This window comes from Mustela lutreola, chromosome 9 (assembly GCF_030435805.1).
Source record: "Mustela lutreola isolate mMusLut2 chromosome 9, mMusLut2.pri, whole genome shotgun sequence".
Classification (NCBI taxonomy): Eukaryota; Metazoa; Chordata; class Mammalia; order Carnivora; family Mustelidae; genus Mustela; species Mustela lutreola.
The window spans coordinates 113,688,693-113,705,895 of record NC_081298.1 but is presented as its reverse complement, the minus strand read 5'-3'; the positions used below and the strand labels follow the sequence as shown (position 1 = coordinate 113,705,895).

The window sequence follows — 17,203 nt, the reverse complement described above, 5'->3', positions numbered from 1 at the left end:
TTTTTTTTAAAAAAGATTTTATTTATTTTATTTGACAGACAGAGATTACAAGTGGGCAGAGAGGCAGACAGAGAGAGAGAGGGGAGGAAGCAGGCTCCCTGCTGAGCAAAGAGCCCAGGACCCTGGGATCATGACCTGAGCTGAAGGCAGAGGCTTTAACCCACTGAGCCACCCAGGTGCCCCTAATTTATACTTTTTAATTGTAGAAAGATCTTATCTTATGTGAATATGAAGGGAAACATTTTATACAGTGTTCTTCCTCTAAAAATATCATTTTGGGGAGGTGGGAGGAACAACAAAACAAGATTAAAAATCAAGTTAATTAAAAGGAACTAAAGGCTTAATTTATTTGGGGAAACAAATCGTAAGAAGTTTTGAGGCATTAAAATGCTAAATATATTTTCAAAACCAAAAGCAGCATTATTCTCTTTATTTAAAAATTAACATTAGGCTTACATTCCTTTCACAAGTAATATACAACTAATCAGAAGTAGTTTACTTCTTTTTTTGAAGATTTTATTTGACAGAGAGAGAGAGAGAGAGATGGATCACAAGTAGGCAGAGAGGCAGGCAGAGAGAGGAGGGGGTCGGGGAAGCAGGATCCCTGAGATCATAACCTGAGCTGAAGGCAGAGGCTTAATCCACTGAGCCACCAGTTTACTAAATTGCAAAACAGTCACTATGAGAATCAAATAATGATATATCATGAAAGCATTACCTCCACCAAAGGTAAACATAGAGTATTATACCTTAAAGCAGTAGGGAGAATGAATTTTGGTGCTTATGAGTTTAAAAACTGCTGAAGCCGGTGTTAATCTTTTTCTTTAGTTTACTGCTTATAATTGGTCATATTTCAGTTACAATACCCAGGGGAGAAATGTGGCATTTTAGGACATTTCATCCTAATATTTGTTATTTGAAAATTTATTTATATATACAATCTGTTTTTTCCATTTGGAATTAAATCATAACCAAGTGTCTAAAACCAGCTGGTTTTATGTCTAACACTTTTGAAGATGAAATAACAGTCTTTATCAAAGTAAAAACAGTTCTGTTGTCAGCTAGCATATCTAAGCAGTTAGTGGTTTTGCCTTCCTTTTAAAATTCAGGCATTCAAATCTAACACAAAAACTAAACGTTTAAGCCTAGGTAAAAATGCTTAGGAGGATACGTGATATCAAAGTTCTCCTAATTCTACAGATGCCATTTTGTTTTAGAATTAATTTTAAATTGTTAAGTGAAGAGCTGAGGTGGTACTTGAGTTTTTCTGATTCATTTGAGGAGAACTGAAAAAATACAATTTACTTAATTTAAAAAATTCAAGAAATTTCCCTCCAAAAAATGAAGAGACTCTTAAAAAAAAAAATCAACCTTATACAATTACCCCATTAAGTAAAATAACTATGAAATAATCCAACTATCTGGTTATTTGGTTAGATCTACCCCACTACCCTCCATCACCAACATCCCACTAAAAAATAAAAAACTGGCTGACTTATTCAGGTTCGGACCCAAGTTAAAAGTCTTTGCTATATGGGTTTATGAGGACCAATTAATTCACTGACAGGGCCTTTCTGGCTAGCTGGCATTAGGTACACTTCTATTTTATTGATTTTATCTTAAAAATATTCTTGCTATTATTGTTATAATAAACAACAGTATTTAATACATTAAACATTGTTATAAAGTAAAGCTTAATTTTTACCAATATATTTCTTTAAAGAAAAGTAGTCCAGGTAAAATAAATATATATTACATGTGTATATAGAATATATTTTATTAATTATACAATATAAATTAAATATTTATTAAATATACCCAGGAACCTACAAAGTTTGCCACCAGGAGGAAACAAAAAAATCTAACCTGAATCTGACCAAACTCTAGATACAACTTACAAGATCCCAATTTACAGGAAACAGAAAGGACGGAGAAGCATGTTAAACTACACCATGGAGATGCAACTGGCAATATCTAGACCAGGGGAAACTCGAGCACGGCTGTCCAACAACTTCCCATGATGACAAAAACGTTCCATTATCTGTGCTGTCCCATGCAGTCACCACTAGCCATATGTGGCTTCTGAACACTTGAAATATGACTTACAGAGTTTTTAACTTAATTCTAGCCACCACATCCTATTGGATAGCATAGCTCTAGACTAGGGGTCAGAAAATGAGGTCTGCTGAGCTAAGAATGGTCTTTACATTTTTAAAGGGATTTAAAAACAAACAACAACAAAGAACGGATAACAGAAACCACAAAGTGATCCACATATGTGACCTACGAAATCATAAAATATCCATCTGGATATTTAAAGAAAAAGTTGTCTGGCCCTTGCTCTAGACTATGGGACAAACAACTCTGCTTCTTTAACAAATAATAAATTGCAGGGTGGAAGAAGAGAGGTGAAGGGAAAATCTATAAATTAAAACAGGCTTAAAAAAATTTTTTTTGGAAAAATAAAAGATACTTAAAAGAATATCAGCCAGTCATAATGCATGGCCCTTATTTGCATCCTCATCCAAATACACAAACTTAAAAACAAAAGTGAGACAAGTTGAAATTTGAACAGACTAGATATTTGATAAGATATCATTTTTAGAAGTGCCTGGGTAGCTCAGTCGTTAAGCATCTGCCTTCAGCCCAGGTCATGATCCCGGGGTCCTGGGATCCAGCTCTGCTTTGAGCTCCTGGCTCCACTGGGGGCCTGCTTCTCACACTCTGCGTGTGTTCCTGCTCTCCCTGGCTGTCTCTCTCTGTCAAATAAATAAGATCTCTAAAAAAATATTTTTATATGTGATGATACTGCAGTTCATGCCATTATGTTTTCTCTTCTATATTATACCATATATATTATGCTATAGGAGTTCTCTCATTCCAGATATATAGTCTCCTTATCTGCGCTACAGCTTCCGGCAGTGACTGCGCTCAACCACGTGATTAGGAAGCAGAAGACCTCTGCTCTGACGTAAGGTCAACAGTGTAAGGTCACCGGAGTCAATCACCTTCCTAAAGCCCCATCCTCCTCCTGAAGTACCGTCAGAAAGTCAGTCAATAGTAGCCTAAAGTCTTCCACCTCACTTCATCTCAGCACTTCGTCGTGTCACAACATCACAAGAAGGGTGAGTACTGAATGATAAGATATTTCAAGAGATGGAGAGTGAGCAGAGACCGCATTCACATAACTTTTATTACTGTATATTTATAATTGTCCTATTTTATTTATTGTTAATGTTTTACTGTGCCCAATTTATATGTATGTATATGGGTATGTATATATAGTAGAAGATAGTATATGTAGGGTCAGCACTATCCATGTTCTCCGCCATTCACTGGGGGTCCTGGAACATGGCTCCTGTGGATAAGACACCACTGCTATATAGACAAACATTTACAGATGAAGTTATCTTAAGTTTGCTTCAAAATAACATAGGTGGAATGGGAGGAGCATTAAAGCAGAATTCACTCTGGAATGGTTCTTGCAGCCGGTCGATGAGTATGTGATAATTCACGACACTATTCTACTTTAGTGTGTGTTTGAAATTCTCCAGGATAAAAAGCTAAACAGAATACACAAGGCATCTTCTATCGCAAGCTGCATGTTCAGGGAAGCACCTAAATCGGGGGAAGAGTTTGCGAGTTAAAATGCAAATGACTGGGCTTATGTTCATTTCTACTGGAAGAAACAATTTTGGAGGTGGTAACTAGAGACACGCATTTTCAACAAGCTCCCCATGTTTTTCCACTAAAAGTGGAAGAACACTGATTAGAAAGGTGTGATTCATTTGTAAAAGTAAACAATCACTTCTGAATTAATTTGTTTTGTAAATTCAGATTTTACATCAATTTCTTGAAGCAAACCAAAATTTCTAACAGACTCTTGTTACCGTGTGAATGATTTTAAGTATTACTGTGCAACTCATTCTTTGGGAACATTTATTGATCACCTATTAATTGCAAGACATTGTGTTCCACATGCTATCAATCTTTATCTCAAGGATTGCTCTAATCCTTTTTTTTGAAGATTATTTATTTACTTATTTGAAAGAGAGCGCACAAGCAGGGGGAGCAGCAGAGGGAGAGGGAGAAGCAGGCTTCCCTTTGAGCAGGGAGCCCAATGTAGGGCTTGATCCCAAGATCCTGGGATCCTGACCTGAGCTGAAGATAGATGCTTAACAGACTGAGCCACCCAGGCACCCCTGCTCTAATCTTTAAAGTAGGTGTTATCATCTCCATTTTATATCCAAGGAAAGTGAGGCTCAGAAATTTGAGTATTTTGCCCAAATTTTAAAAATCTATAAAAGGAGATTAAGATTTGAACATATCTTTGGCCTCTAAAGTCTACATACACTCTTTTCCATGCTGTTACAGAAATAACCTACATGCTTCCGGACGGTATCCCACCATAATTTAACGTAGTTGTAAAGCACACAGGCTTCAAAGCAAAAAAGCTTCAGATACAAGTCCCGGCTGCACCATGTAGCAGTCAGTTTTCTTTTTATTTCTTTGTAAAATGGAGGGGAAAATGACCTCTCACATAGGATTCTTTTGAGGATTAAATCATATCCAATGTACGTAAAAGTGTCTGACACACTTTAAGTGCTTTATAAACGTTAGATGCTATCATTATTCTTTCAGGATTGCCTTAACTTTTCAGAGTTTATATCATGAAACTGAGATGGAATTTCACAGGTTATTTGTTCAGATTCCATTTCCAAGAATATCTATCCTTATTTTTTTTTTAAAGATTTTTAATTATTTTAGAGAGAGAGAGAGAGGGAGCAAGAGAGTCAGAAGGAGCAGGGAGAGGGAGAGAGGGAGAAGCCGACTCCCCACTGAGCAGGGAGCCTGATAATGGCACTCAGTCCCAGGACTCCAGAATCGTGACCTGAGCCGAAGGCAGACACTTACCTGACTAATCCGCCCAGGCGTCCCAGCATATCTATCATTAAAACATACACAATCAAAATACGAATCCTTAAATCTTTTGGTATTTAATTCTTCTCATTGCCAAGAAGTTTGTCCCTATAATGAACTGATTTGTTTGTTTGTTTGTTTCTGTGATGAACACTTTAGTCCTCCGTGTCTCATTTTGTCTTTAGAGAAGATGGAGAACAAACAGAGAAGGTAACTCCATTTGGGTCAAGTCTTCTATTTTTCATACTAAGAATTCTAAGTTAACATTCTTTTTTTATTTTTTCCCCCTCAAATCAGTGCAGCATGATGTAACAGCTGCACAGGAGCCAAGGAACTGGACCCAGGTTCTGGCCTGCCTGGGTTGGACATGATTATATATTCATGCCTGAGTTCAGGCAGCTTGGGTTTAAATTCCACGTCTACCACTTTACATGACTTGAATAATTTATTGGACTTACCTATGCTTCATTTTCCTTCTTGTTAAATGTAGAGCCTACCTCACAGGGTTGTTGTGAAAATTAAGCAGGTGAATACAGAGTAAAGACCTAAGAACGCGGGCCTGACAGAGACTAAATGCTTACTTAATGTCCGCAGTTCTTACATTGTTGCTTTTTTAGATTAGCTACATTCAGCATTCTGTTAAGTTCTGTGACCCAAACCGATACCATTTTTCATGACCCCCTCTATCCTCCAGGCCTCCACCTCCCTCACTGCAGAAAATCCTTTTGTGGCTTGCGCTGTAAGGGGTTGCTAGAGTGGCGTGGTCAATTTCATTTAGTAAGTTTTCCTTTTCCAAAAACACATCATGCACACTGTCATCTAGAGCCCACCACGTTACGGGAGTCTGTTTCGATTACATCTTTTCTCTCTGCTTTCAAGAAACCAGTCCCGCATTTTCTAGAACTAAACTCAAGTTCCAAACCTCGTTCATCTCTTTGAAAGGAACAGATAGATATCACCGACTGTTAACTTCCTCCAGAAGTTGGACTGCGAGGCCTCCAAGACTGTTATCACTTTCGTAGCTGCTATTTACTCTGTGTAGTGGAGATACCCTTTATCATATAATCCTCTCAACAATCCTACGAAGTGAATACAGTGGTGATCAGGAAACTGGCAGGACTCAAGTAACCCAACCTGAAGACAGCATTTGTACGTAAAGGCTGGAGAAAGGCTTCTAACTCTGTCAGGTCTCACTGACAGGGGCACTATCCTATACCTTCTATTAAAGAATCTAGGAAATAACTTCGCTCAACGCTCTCCCCCCTTAATAAAACTACAGACGTGAGATAAGAGGTCATAGGAGGAGAGGGGAGAACGACTGGCGGTTCTTTCCAGCAGTAATTAAAGGATGTGTCAGAACTCCGAGGCCCAGGACCGTAGCCTCGGTGGCTCCGGGGGTTGAAAGCTGGGGACTCGCGTCGCTTTCCAGGGTCTACACGGACCCGGGCACGGAGGGAGCAGGGCCGCCCTCCTTTCCGCCGGGCCGCGCAGTGAGGCTGACTCACCTGCGTGGCCGCCAGCCGCGCCCGCACCTCCCGCATCAGGAAGGGCTCCAGGCCGCGGCCCGCGGTGCAGAAAAACCTGGCGCCCGCTGTGGGGCTCCAACCGGAACCTGTCGGCGATGCCACCATGGCGGCCCGCGCGGCCCCGCGCCTCGGGGTCACGTGGCCTGGGGCGCGCGCACGGCGCGTCCCCGCGCTCCCGGCGTTGTGCGCCGGGGCCGGAGGGCTGGGTGGAGCCGGAGGTGGGGTTAGGGGGTGCGGTCCCCTTGGGAGGCGAGCCTGTGGGTTGGCTTGGCTAACTGCTTGGAACTTCCCTGATTAGGCCTGTGGGACTATTTAGAATCACAGATGGAAGGGATACAATTGGGATCTGTTCTTGGATCTACAAAAAGGATATATATCATCTGATCCATCTGTCTTATTTTTGGAAACGGAGGAAGTTGATCCCTAGACAGGCCGAGGTATAGTTAGTGGCACAGCTGAGGCTGGTCTTGATGGCCAGTGTAATGAGCTTTCTTCTATTTCTCCAGACTTACTCCACTCCTCTTCTCATTCCCGCCCCACTACTCTGCTAAAATAAGGAGGCCTATTCTGTCTACACCAAGAATTGGGCCAAAGCTGGGAATCCTTGTGACCCAGAGCAGAAATTCCTATTCTCCAACTAAATGTTTTCATGTTCATGGAATAGGTCACATTTCTTGCTCTACTAAGGTAATGAATGCACCATCCAGTTTAGGCCACCTGATTTAATTGTCTCTCTTAACAGTATCGAAGGGACTTCTTTAATTTTGGATTTTGAATTGGCAATGAAAATATTACGTGGGAGGAGTAGAATCCATATTACAAAGTGGACAGCATTACATTAGCTCTGCAGTTATATGAAGTTATAAAGACGTTATATATGTAGTTATATGAAGACATATAGAAACTATTAAATAGTGCTTCTCATGTGCTTCCCAGAGGGACCTAGGCAAATAAGGGGTCTCCCTCTTTTCCTCCCCACTCCACCCCAGCTCCTGGTCTACTGGCACAGTAGTAAGAAAATTCTTATGGCATTATGCAACACAAGTGTTTCAACATTTCAGTCCTAAAACAACTTCTCACATCCTTTCATTTTGACAAATTCTTTCCTTCCTTCTTTCCTTTCTTTTTTGTTTTTCCTTTCTTTTTCTTTTTTCTTTTTTTCTTTTTTTTTGGTCTCCAGACTATGTTCTCGTTCTTTTGGCAGTTGACATAGCTCATCCCAACTTCTTTATACTCTGGGATTCCTGACACTCAAGTCTGTCTGGGGGAAACCCATGAAACCTCCTTAGTACTTCCTACACTCTGTCCCCAAGATGGTGAGCACCCAGACATAGTTCAGTAAATACTGGGCACCCACTCTCTGCCAGGCCTCACCCTAAGCCTTGAGGATGCCAATATGAGTGAGCAAGGGTTTGGACTTTATGGGGTTTTGAGAATGGTATGATTGATTTAATAAGGATGTACCCAAGATGCTGTGGTAACACTGAAAGGCAGCAGGGAGAGCTTCCTGATGAAAGTCACTCTTGAGCCAGTCCTTGAAGGTTGTGTAAGAGTTAAATCACTCTTTCTCTCTGGGGATGGAGGGTATAGCCTTTCAGGCAGTATGAGCAGCAGATCTAAATTTGACTGTATGTGTGTCTGGGAGTGGGGTGGGTTGAGGGACAGGAAGGCCACATCATCAGTTAGGTATTATTAGAGCATAATTATATGAGTTGGAGACTTGGTAGAGATAAAGGTAGAGAGGTGGGTAGAGGTAATGTTATGGTGGTGCTGCCCACGGTGGGTGAAGAAGTGACTCCTCCATGGCTAGCAATATGCCTTCCTGGACAGAACCACTGCTGAGCTGAGGCTTCAGTCCTCCAGAAAATCTTCCCCTTACATCCTCTTTTCCTTTCTTCTTTGCCTTTCTGTCCCCAGGAGCCTTTGGTCAGCAAGGTCAGGGGCTACTCTTGCTGTAGTTGGTGGGGGTGGGGGGGCAGGTACATTTGCTCACTGTTGGGTCTTGCTGTAGCACAGCACTTCCAAGAATGCCTTTCATACAGTGCTTGAGATGAGGTGAAAGAGCTGGAGTTTTGCCTGTTTAGGGGGAAAATAATTGATTTTCTGAGAGGAGAGTTACCTGGAATTCTCTCCTCATTACTCAAATACTCTTTGCTCCATCATTTCTGCTTATCATTAAAATATATCTCTACTGGAAAAGAACCACTGACCCCTATGGATGCTTAGCATGTCCAGATGAGCTTTGCTGTTTTAATATTGCATATTCAACAAGTAGGAAGTTGGCAGTTGTCAGGAACAATTTTACAACAGAAATGCTTTTAAGTGGGACCATTTTAAGAATTTAGGGCGTGATTATTTGCTTCAAGATCTCCATGTTTTGGAATTCCTTTAATTCTTTTTTTTTCTAAAAGATTTTATTTATTTGACAGAGATCACAAGTAGGTAGAGAGATGCGGGGTGGTGGTGGGGGAGCAGGCTCCCTGCTGAGCAGAGAGCCCAATGTGGGGCTCGATCCCAGGACACATGATCTGAGCTGAAGGCAGAGGCTTAACCTACTGAGCCACCCAGGTGCCCAATTCCTTAAATTCTTAAAAGTGTTTGATATAGGGGCATCTTGGTGGCTCAGTCAGTTAAGTGACTGACTCTTGGTTTTGGCTCAGGTCATGATCTCAGTGTCGTGGGATCAAGCCCCATAGGCTCCACATTCAATGTGGAGTCTGCTTGTCCTTCTCCCTCTGCTCCTCCCCAGCGTACCTGTGCTCTCATGCAGCTCTCTCTCTCTCTCTCTCTCAAATGAATAAATAAAATCTTTTAAAAAGTGTTTGATATATGTACTTAGATATTAAAATGCAAATGCTTTAGGTTGTGAGATCTTTAAGGATGGGATGACTTCATTGATCTGAGCATCCATAACAAGCATCTGGCTTGCCTATGGTAGTTTCTCAGTTAATTTGTGCTGAATTGGATGGAATGTAACTAAATGGAATGTAACTTCCTCTAAGAAAGTCCTCCTCATCTAGGAGAGATTGTAATAACCACCACACCAATGGGGGCCCTTAGGAGTGAGGTATGGGTAAAAGGGTAGAGGATTGAGGCCAATGGAGGGAAATGAGGGGATAGAAGGGACCCCAAAGGTAACTTCTTCACAATTTTGCCTACTACTTCCCCTCTTTCCTTAGCATCCTTTTTATTCTCCCCACATGCTTTATAAATAATGTTCCTTAACTAGGAGTACTTGTCAGAATGACCTTTAGGATCCTTTCAATATGTCATGCTTGTCCACGCCCTCACACCTCCAGTGTTCTGGTACATTTGAGTGGGATTGGTGGCGAGCCAGACCCCTTCTCCCCATTCAATTGCCAACTTCTCCAAAATGCCCACTCTCTCCCTCTTCCCAGGCCTTTGCTTATACTGCTTCCTTTGTCTAGAATCATCTTCTCTTCCATTTCTTTTTTTTAAGTCTCAGGTAGAATGCCACATCTTCCAGAATGTTTTCTGCTGCCTTTCTAGCATGCTTCTATTTATATATTTTATACCTTTATTATTTATTCACTCATAAATATTTATTGAGTCCATGTTAGTGTATCAGTTAATATAACGAGGTTCCAGCCTTGGAGAAACTGCTAGTTTAATGGGTGGTAATGGTGATGGTGCTGGATTGCTGAGAGAGACACATGAAGGATGACAGCACAGTGCAATATATGGAAAGGAAAGGAAAACAGTTGGGCCTGGCACATAGTAGGCACTTAATAAATAAGTGGAGTTGCATAAATGAACTTATCCTGAAGCCCAGTGAGCACTTGTTATGTTGGTGGTTTTTCATTTCCCTCTGAGCATTTTTGCTAAATCAGGACATTCTTCTTCTCCTCCTCTTTCTTCCTTCTCCTCTACCTTCCCCTCCTCCTCCTCCTCCTTCTTCTTTTTAAGATTTTATTTATTTGAGAGAGAGAGAGAGAGAGAAAGAGAGAACACACGTGCGTGTGGAGGAGCAGTGGAAGAGAGAGAGAAGCAGACACTGCACTGAGTAGGGAGCCTGATGCAGGGCTCGATTCCTGGACCTTGAGATCATGACCCGAGCGAAGGCAGACACTTGACTGACTGAGCCACCCAGGCCCTCCAATTCTCCATCTTCTGAAACTCATCTCCCCAAGGTTTGTACACACCATGGAGATACAGTGAACTCATGCTCACACCACCCAGGGTAGTAACTATAAGGTTTTATAGATTTTTTAGAATTCAGTGGAGTTACAACATTGTGGTAAAACCTCAGATATGGACACAGAAGTCTGTTGGACACATATTCCAAACAAGTCAGTATAGATTGTGAAAGAATCAACAAATTTTTATGGTTGCAACTACAAAAGCAATTGGTCACACAGTAATCATTTAAACCACTTATATGTACATGGTAACTACCTTGAATAGTGCTCCTTTAAATAAACAGTTAGAAAAGAGGAAATTGAGCAGAAAATCACTGTATTGTGTATGTAAGTACTGCCTGTGGAATATTATTTATTCATTAATGTTTATGTCACTGTAGTTTTAATGTAGCTTCAAAATTCAAAAGGTGTAATCTCCATGCCTTGATCTAGAGAGAGAATTCTTTTATATGTATTATCTTGCTTTAGCTATGTCATTATGCAATGAAAATATTATTTCATTATTATTTTGATGTACAAATATACTGTAGTATACCCAGTGCTTTTTGGGAAAAGTAAGACATGCATTTAATGCATATTTCAAAACACTAGGATATTTGGTGTGATTTTATTTGTTTTAAGTATATTTTGAACTCATAAAACCATATTTATATCTGATAGACCTTTATAATGTCCCAGCTGGAAGAGGATATGAAAATTATTTCTTTGATACATTAGCTGACTGAACAAATGACTGAGTATGCAATTTTCTTCAATTTACTTGGATGAACTATATTGCCTAAATAAAATCAAGTTATTTTCTTCTTGCAGTTATGTTCACCTCACTCAGATTGTTGTTTTAATATTCCTTTTCCTTGTGCTGCATTTGTGTGTATATTTACTATCAATTATTTTCCATTAGAGGCTTGTTATTACCAATCTTCCTATTTCTTAGTATGAGGAAAACCGCATAAATGTCCCAGACTAGCTCAGATTCCTGTATTTTGATATTCCCTTCTTCCATTTTCTGGTGAGACTCACTCTTTCTAATAGATGGTCATTTATTTTGCCTCTTTTAACAATAGCAATTTAAACAGAATCACCTTAAAACTCAAGCAAATGTAATCTACAAATGAACAAAAATAACCAAAGACAGATTCTACTTCTTCAGAAATACAAATAGAGAGTACCTTGTTTTAATGTGAATCGTATTTGGCAGAATAGAATCTGAAGATTTTATTAGCATGTTGGCTTAATTCAATCAACTTTTCTCCCATTGTCTCCTTGAGAACTGAGAGTGGACTATGGAGCAAGCAAGCATATAAATATGTTTTCATCTCTATTTTTCTTTTTGTTGGGGGGAAATAATTTTTCCTTGCTCGTGGACATTTTGTGCTATTTTGAAAAAAAAATTTTTTAGCACCCTTGAAAACCTTTTTCTGATATATAGCCATACATAATCAGGCTTGTCTTTCAACACTCTTCTTTTAGAAAGCTTGAAATTTAATAATTAAGAATATACTACTTATGGGGCACCTGGGTGGCTTAGTGGGTTAAAGCCTCTGCTGTCAGCTCAGGTCATGGTCTCAGGGTCTTGGGGGCTCTCTGCTCATTGGGGAGCCTGCTTCCTCCTCTCTCTCTCTCTTCTTGCCCCTCTGCCTACTTGTGATCTCTGTCAAATAAATAAATAAAATCTTAAAAAAATATATACTACTTATGTTTAATGTTATGAATTTTTAAAATGATATGAATTACTTGGCTAAACAGACAATATAGATACAAAATAAAAGCGTGCAACCTGCAACATGCGGTTAGGCTGTCATTTGGTTCCTCCATGAAATACCTTCAGAATAGGACATAATGCCAGACATTATTTGGTACTAGATGAGCTTCTAGATTACAGGCAGATAATACTTGTATTTTTATCACAATATGTTGCTTTATTGCCCTGTTACCCTATTAACTTATACCATATAGATTATCTTAAATCTTCAAAATCTAAATGTAGCCAGGTTGGGAAAAATCTTAAAAGCTGGCTTTATCTTAGGTACAAAATAGTTTTTAGGAAATTTCCTTGATGAAGTTCAGCAAGGCTTCAAGTCACCAACCAGAGAAATATGGAAATTACTAAACTTCTCTGCATAAAAATCAACAGGAGATAGAGAATACTGTGAGAGGGAAAATCTGATAAGGAAAGGGATGTGTGGGACACCAGCGTGGGAAACTGAGGCCAGTGGGGATAATCCAACCAGTAGTGTGGTACCTAAAGAATTTCTAAGGACAGTCACTGCTCAATTTAAATTTGTTTCTGGTGTTACCATATTAAACCCTCTTCTGTGATCCCAACTTTCAGTAAAACAAATAGACAAAACATAGATTTTTGCCTGAGGTATTTTAGGATTCGAAGTATCAGGGTATTGTGATGTGGAAAAGAGGCAGCACCATTTACAGGGCCTGTGGATGTTTCTGATCTGAGAAAATTCAGCAGAAGCAGAAACTCAGAGCAGAGCTGGTAAGAAGAACCTGAGTGTGTCGGTCTGTTACCAGGAAATGTACAGAGAGGGATGTGTGGTCACCACTGACATACTATGGGGAGACAGGCCAATTTCAAATGATGGAAATCCAGCCAACAGCTGGGTTCAACTGCATTTATCCCCTCAGCTGGAACAACAAATTTTATATAAACCAAGCGTCTTAATATTTAATCACTGGTAGACATTGCAATCTCGGGCAACCCAGAGCGGGTTAACTAATGGGGATTAGAATCAGGGAATCATGGCTTGGCCTAACAGTCTCAATTTTATATTTTTGGATGATCACTTTCTTCTAGTTTTTTCAAGCAACATTTAAAATAGTACTAGCTTTTCACTAGCACAAGGATTAATCATATTAATCAGAATTGCTTAAATCTGTTATCTGGACATCGTGTGTAGTTTGTACTGGATGTTATGTTGGTTGTCTACATTGGATGTAGATCCTAGTGTAGATTTCCCAGACTTTTTGGGCTGAGCACACATGCTCTTTAAGTTGGCAGCATTCTTCTCCACTGAGGTGGTGAGCTTGGCTTCTTATAAATGACAAGTTTCTAAAGTTGTGACAGAATGTATGTGTTGGAAGAGCGGGGAGATACTCTTACAAACTTAGAGACTCTTTGTGGACTGAGAACAACAATGACAGTTTTGAAGAGTTGGATTTCCTCAGAAGACAGAGCACTTACAACAAATAATTAGAAACCATTGTTAGCCCAAACAATTCCAGACCAATGTGATACCCATATGTTTTAAATATATTGCTCAATATGGTCAGCATTTGCTCTTTCAAACTGATCACACACAGAATAAAAACATTGACGCACATAACTTTGTTGAAAACTGCATGAAGTGATAACTTGGTTGGGAAATTCCTCCCTCTTCTTTAAATTATGGTTAGCCTTCTACCCAGATGCTACCAGAATGATACTCAAATACTTGAGAAAAAAATGTCTCAATAATAAGATAAAACTAAGGAACAAATGCAACGAAAAAAATGGAGGAAGGCAGATGAGGCACAAGTTTAATCCAAATCTAGCTGTTCTAAGCTTAAATGCTAAAAGTGGATTGCAAACTGACCATGAATTTCATATTTAATTTCTATGAGTCAATATAGCATTTTTTCTATTATGATCAGTTTATTTTTTAAAAAGATTTATTTGTTTATTTGACAGACAGAGATCACAAGTAGGCAGAGAGGCAGGCAGAGAGAGAAATGGGGGAAGCAGGCTCCCTGCTGAGCAGAGAGCGGGATGTAGGGCTCCATCCCAGGACCCTGGGATCATGACCTAAGCCAAAGGCCCACTGAGCCACCCGGGCACCCTGTATTATCACTTCATTTTGACATGGGTTTAAAAGTAGAGAAGTTTAGGGGCACCTGGGTGGCTCAGTGGGTTAAGCCTCTGCCTTCTGCTCAGGTCATGATCTCAGGGTCCTGAGATTGAGTCCCGCATCGGGCTCTCTACTCTGCAGGGACTCTGCTTCCTCCTCTTCTCTCTCTCTGCTTGCCTCTCTGCCCAAAATGAAGGAAAGGCTAAGAAATGCCTTAAATATTTTCAAAAATATGAATGAGATCCTTCGTGAGATACTTGCCTCTTTATAAAGAGAACTGGAAAAGGGCACAAGCTCAACCCTTCCAAGATTTCTGAGACTGGCAGTTCCCCTTGTCTGATGTTCTGGCTGTGTGGCCTGCTGATTCCTCTCCCATGATGGTGTCTTCTGGGTGTCCCAGAAAGCAGCAACTGATATTTACCTCTTTCTATCACTTTCTATACAAGGTTGATATCCTAAGATCAGGTCAGAAAGGGTGAAATCACGGGGCAGAGACAGATGATTACTGAAAAAGATAGTTGGATCATTATGCACATCAAGATTTTGATGAATGAAAAAAATTCTCAAGGAAAAAAAAAAAAGAAAAAAAAAAAGATTCTTTTGTCTTCCATGAGCTTTTAGCTTTATTCTTCTGTTAGGATTTATCTCTCAGATTGGTTTTGTTTTGTTTCTGTTTTTTCATTATAAAAATCACATAACATAAAATTTACTATTTTTAAATGTGCAACATTAACCGTAGTCATCTCCGTGGTTGGGCTATGGAGCTCCAGAACTTTTCATCTTGTAAAGCTGAACAACTTCCCATTTCCTTCTTCTCCTCATGCCTGTCATACTGGATTTTGATGGATTTTTTTTTCCTTACATATTCGTCCCTTTCACTAGTCTCCAAGTTATGGAACTTATCCATCTTTTGTCCCCAGAACCTGTCACATAGGAGGTGCTTAATAAATGTCTGTTGAATGAATGTCAGAAGGAACATCAGAATGAATCTTCAAATAGAGTTATGGGACTAATAGTAAGTTGAAGGGTGTGGCTGGCACTATTACGTGTTTTCCTAACCCGACCTCTTTATTTCTTCTCTTTTTAACAAAACCCAGATTTCTCTCATGATGACAAAGTGCCAGTCCTAGCAATGACTCTTGAATGGTCCAGTCTGTGATTCTCATTCCTGGCTGCACATACAGATTCCTGTTTCCCCTCCATGGGGGAGGTTTAACTGGTTTGAAGTGGGGCCTAGGCACTAGAATTTTAAAAATACCTCCCGCTAGAATAGAGAACCATTGCCAGGCAATCCTGTTCTTCTTTATCAGATATTGGCTTGTCCAGGCTGTTTATCCTTGTCCACCTGAGGTTGGCCACGTGACCTAGTTCAGGGCAATGAATCTCCACTGGGTTTTCTGGAAAATTTTTTGCTTTTCTGATAAAAGAAACAAATACCAGAGAACTCATCTGGTGTAGCATCTTCCTCTTTTCGGCCTTGAATGCATATGTGATGCCTCATGCTCTAGTTGCAATCTTGCGACCACGAGGCAACAAGCATTAAGAACAATACCCCAAGTTAAGAAAGGGGAAGCAGAAAGTTGGAAAGAGCCTGGATCCCTAATAACATTGTTGAACCCTGACTATCTACTTTTTCTTGCTAAGTAAGCTGTAAGTGTCTTTATGTGTAGTCTCCCTAATAATGGTTCTCTCGTTAATTACCTGCTTACAAAAGCATTTCAAACTGAAACAAAGGGTATCCTAGACCAAACTCAAATTAGATGCAAATAAATCCCCAAAATGAAATGTTTTTTGGAAGACCTGGCTAAAACTCTAAAATAATTTGTCTAAATATATAACTGCTATCACAAACATCCATGATATTTCCCATAAATTACACTGGAATAAAATTATCAAAAACAGACCATGGTTAAAAATGTTCCATGTTCATGGATTGGAAGAACAAGTATTTTTAAGATGTCTGTGCTACCTAGAGCAATCTATACATTCAATGCAATACCTATCAAAATACCATCAACTTTTTCGCAAAGCTGAAACAAATAATCCTAAAATTTGTATGGAACCAGAAAAGACTCTGAATAGCCAAAGGAATGTTGAAAAAGAAGACAAAAGCTGGTGGCATCACAATTCTGGATTTCAAGCTCAATTACAAAGCTGTAATCATCAAGACAGTATGGTACTGGCACAAAAACAGACACATAGATCAATGGAACAGAATAGAGAACTCAGAAATGGACCCAACTAATTCGACAAAGCAGGAAAGAATAGCCAGTGGAAGGAAGACAGTGTCTTCAACAAATGGTGTTGGGAAAATTGGACAGCCACATGCAGAACAATGAAACTGGACCATTTCCTTACACCACACACAAAAAGAGACTCAAAATGGATGGAAGACCTAAATGTGAGACAGGAGTCTATCAAAATCCTAGAGGAGAACACAGGCAACAACCTCTGTGACCTCAGCTGCAGCAACTTCTTGCTAGACGTGTCTCCCAAGGCAAGGGAAACAAAGGCAAAAATGAACTATTGTGACTTCATCAAATAACAAGCTTTTGCACAGCAAAGGAAACAGTCAACAAAACCAAAAGACAACTGACAGAATAGGAGAAGATATTTGCAAATTCTTATAAGATAAAGGGCTAGTGTCCAAAAGTCTATAAAGAACTTATCAAACTCAACACCCAAAGAACAAATAATCCAATCAAAAAATGGGCAGAAGACATGAACAGACATTTTTCCAAAGAAGACATCCAAATGG

The 17,203-nt window shown here is 39.7% G+C and overlaps 1 protein-coding gene across 3 annotated transcripts in view; it reads right to left on the bottom strand.

The window, feature by feature from the left end:
- Window positions 1–6,597, bottom strand: part of THUMPD2 (THUMP domain containing 2) — a 40,837-nt gene extending 34,240 nt beyond the window's left edge. For 2 of the 3 annotated variants that reach the window (XM_059188507.1, XM_059188508.1), the window contains exon 1: window positions 6,426–6,593. In XM_059188507.1, the coding sequence (XP_059044490.1) occupies window positions 6,426–6,551 (126 nt within the window). In that variant the 5' untranslated portion in view covers window positions 6,552–6,593. Of the gene's footprint in view, window positions 1–6,425 lie in introns of all 3 variants that reach the window. The other variant, XM_059188509.1, reaches the window with a different exon arrangement.
- Window positions 6,598–17,203: the final 10,606 nt, after the last annotated feature.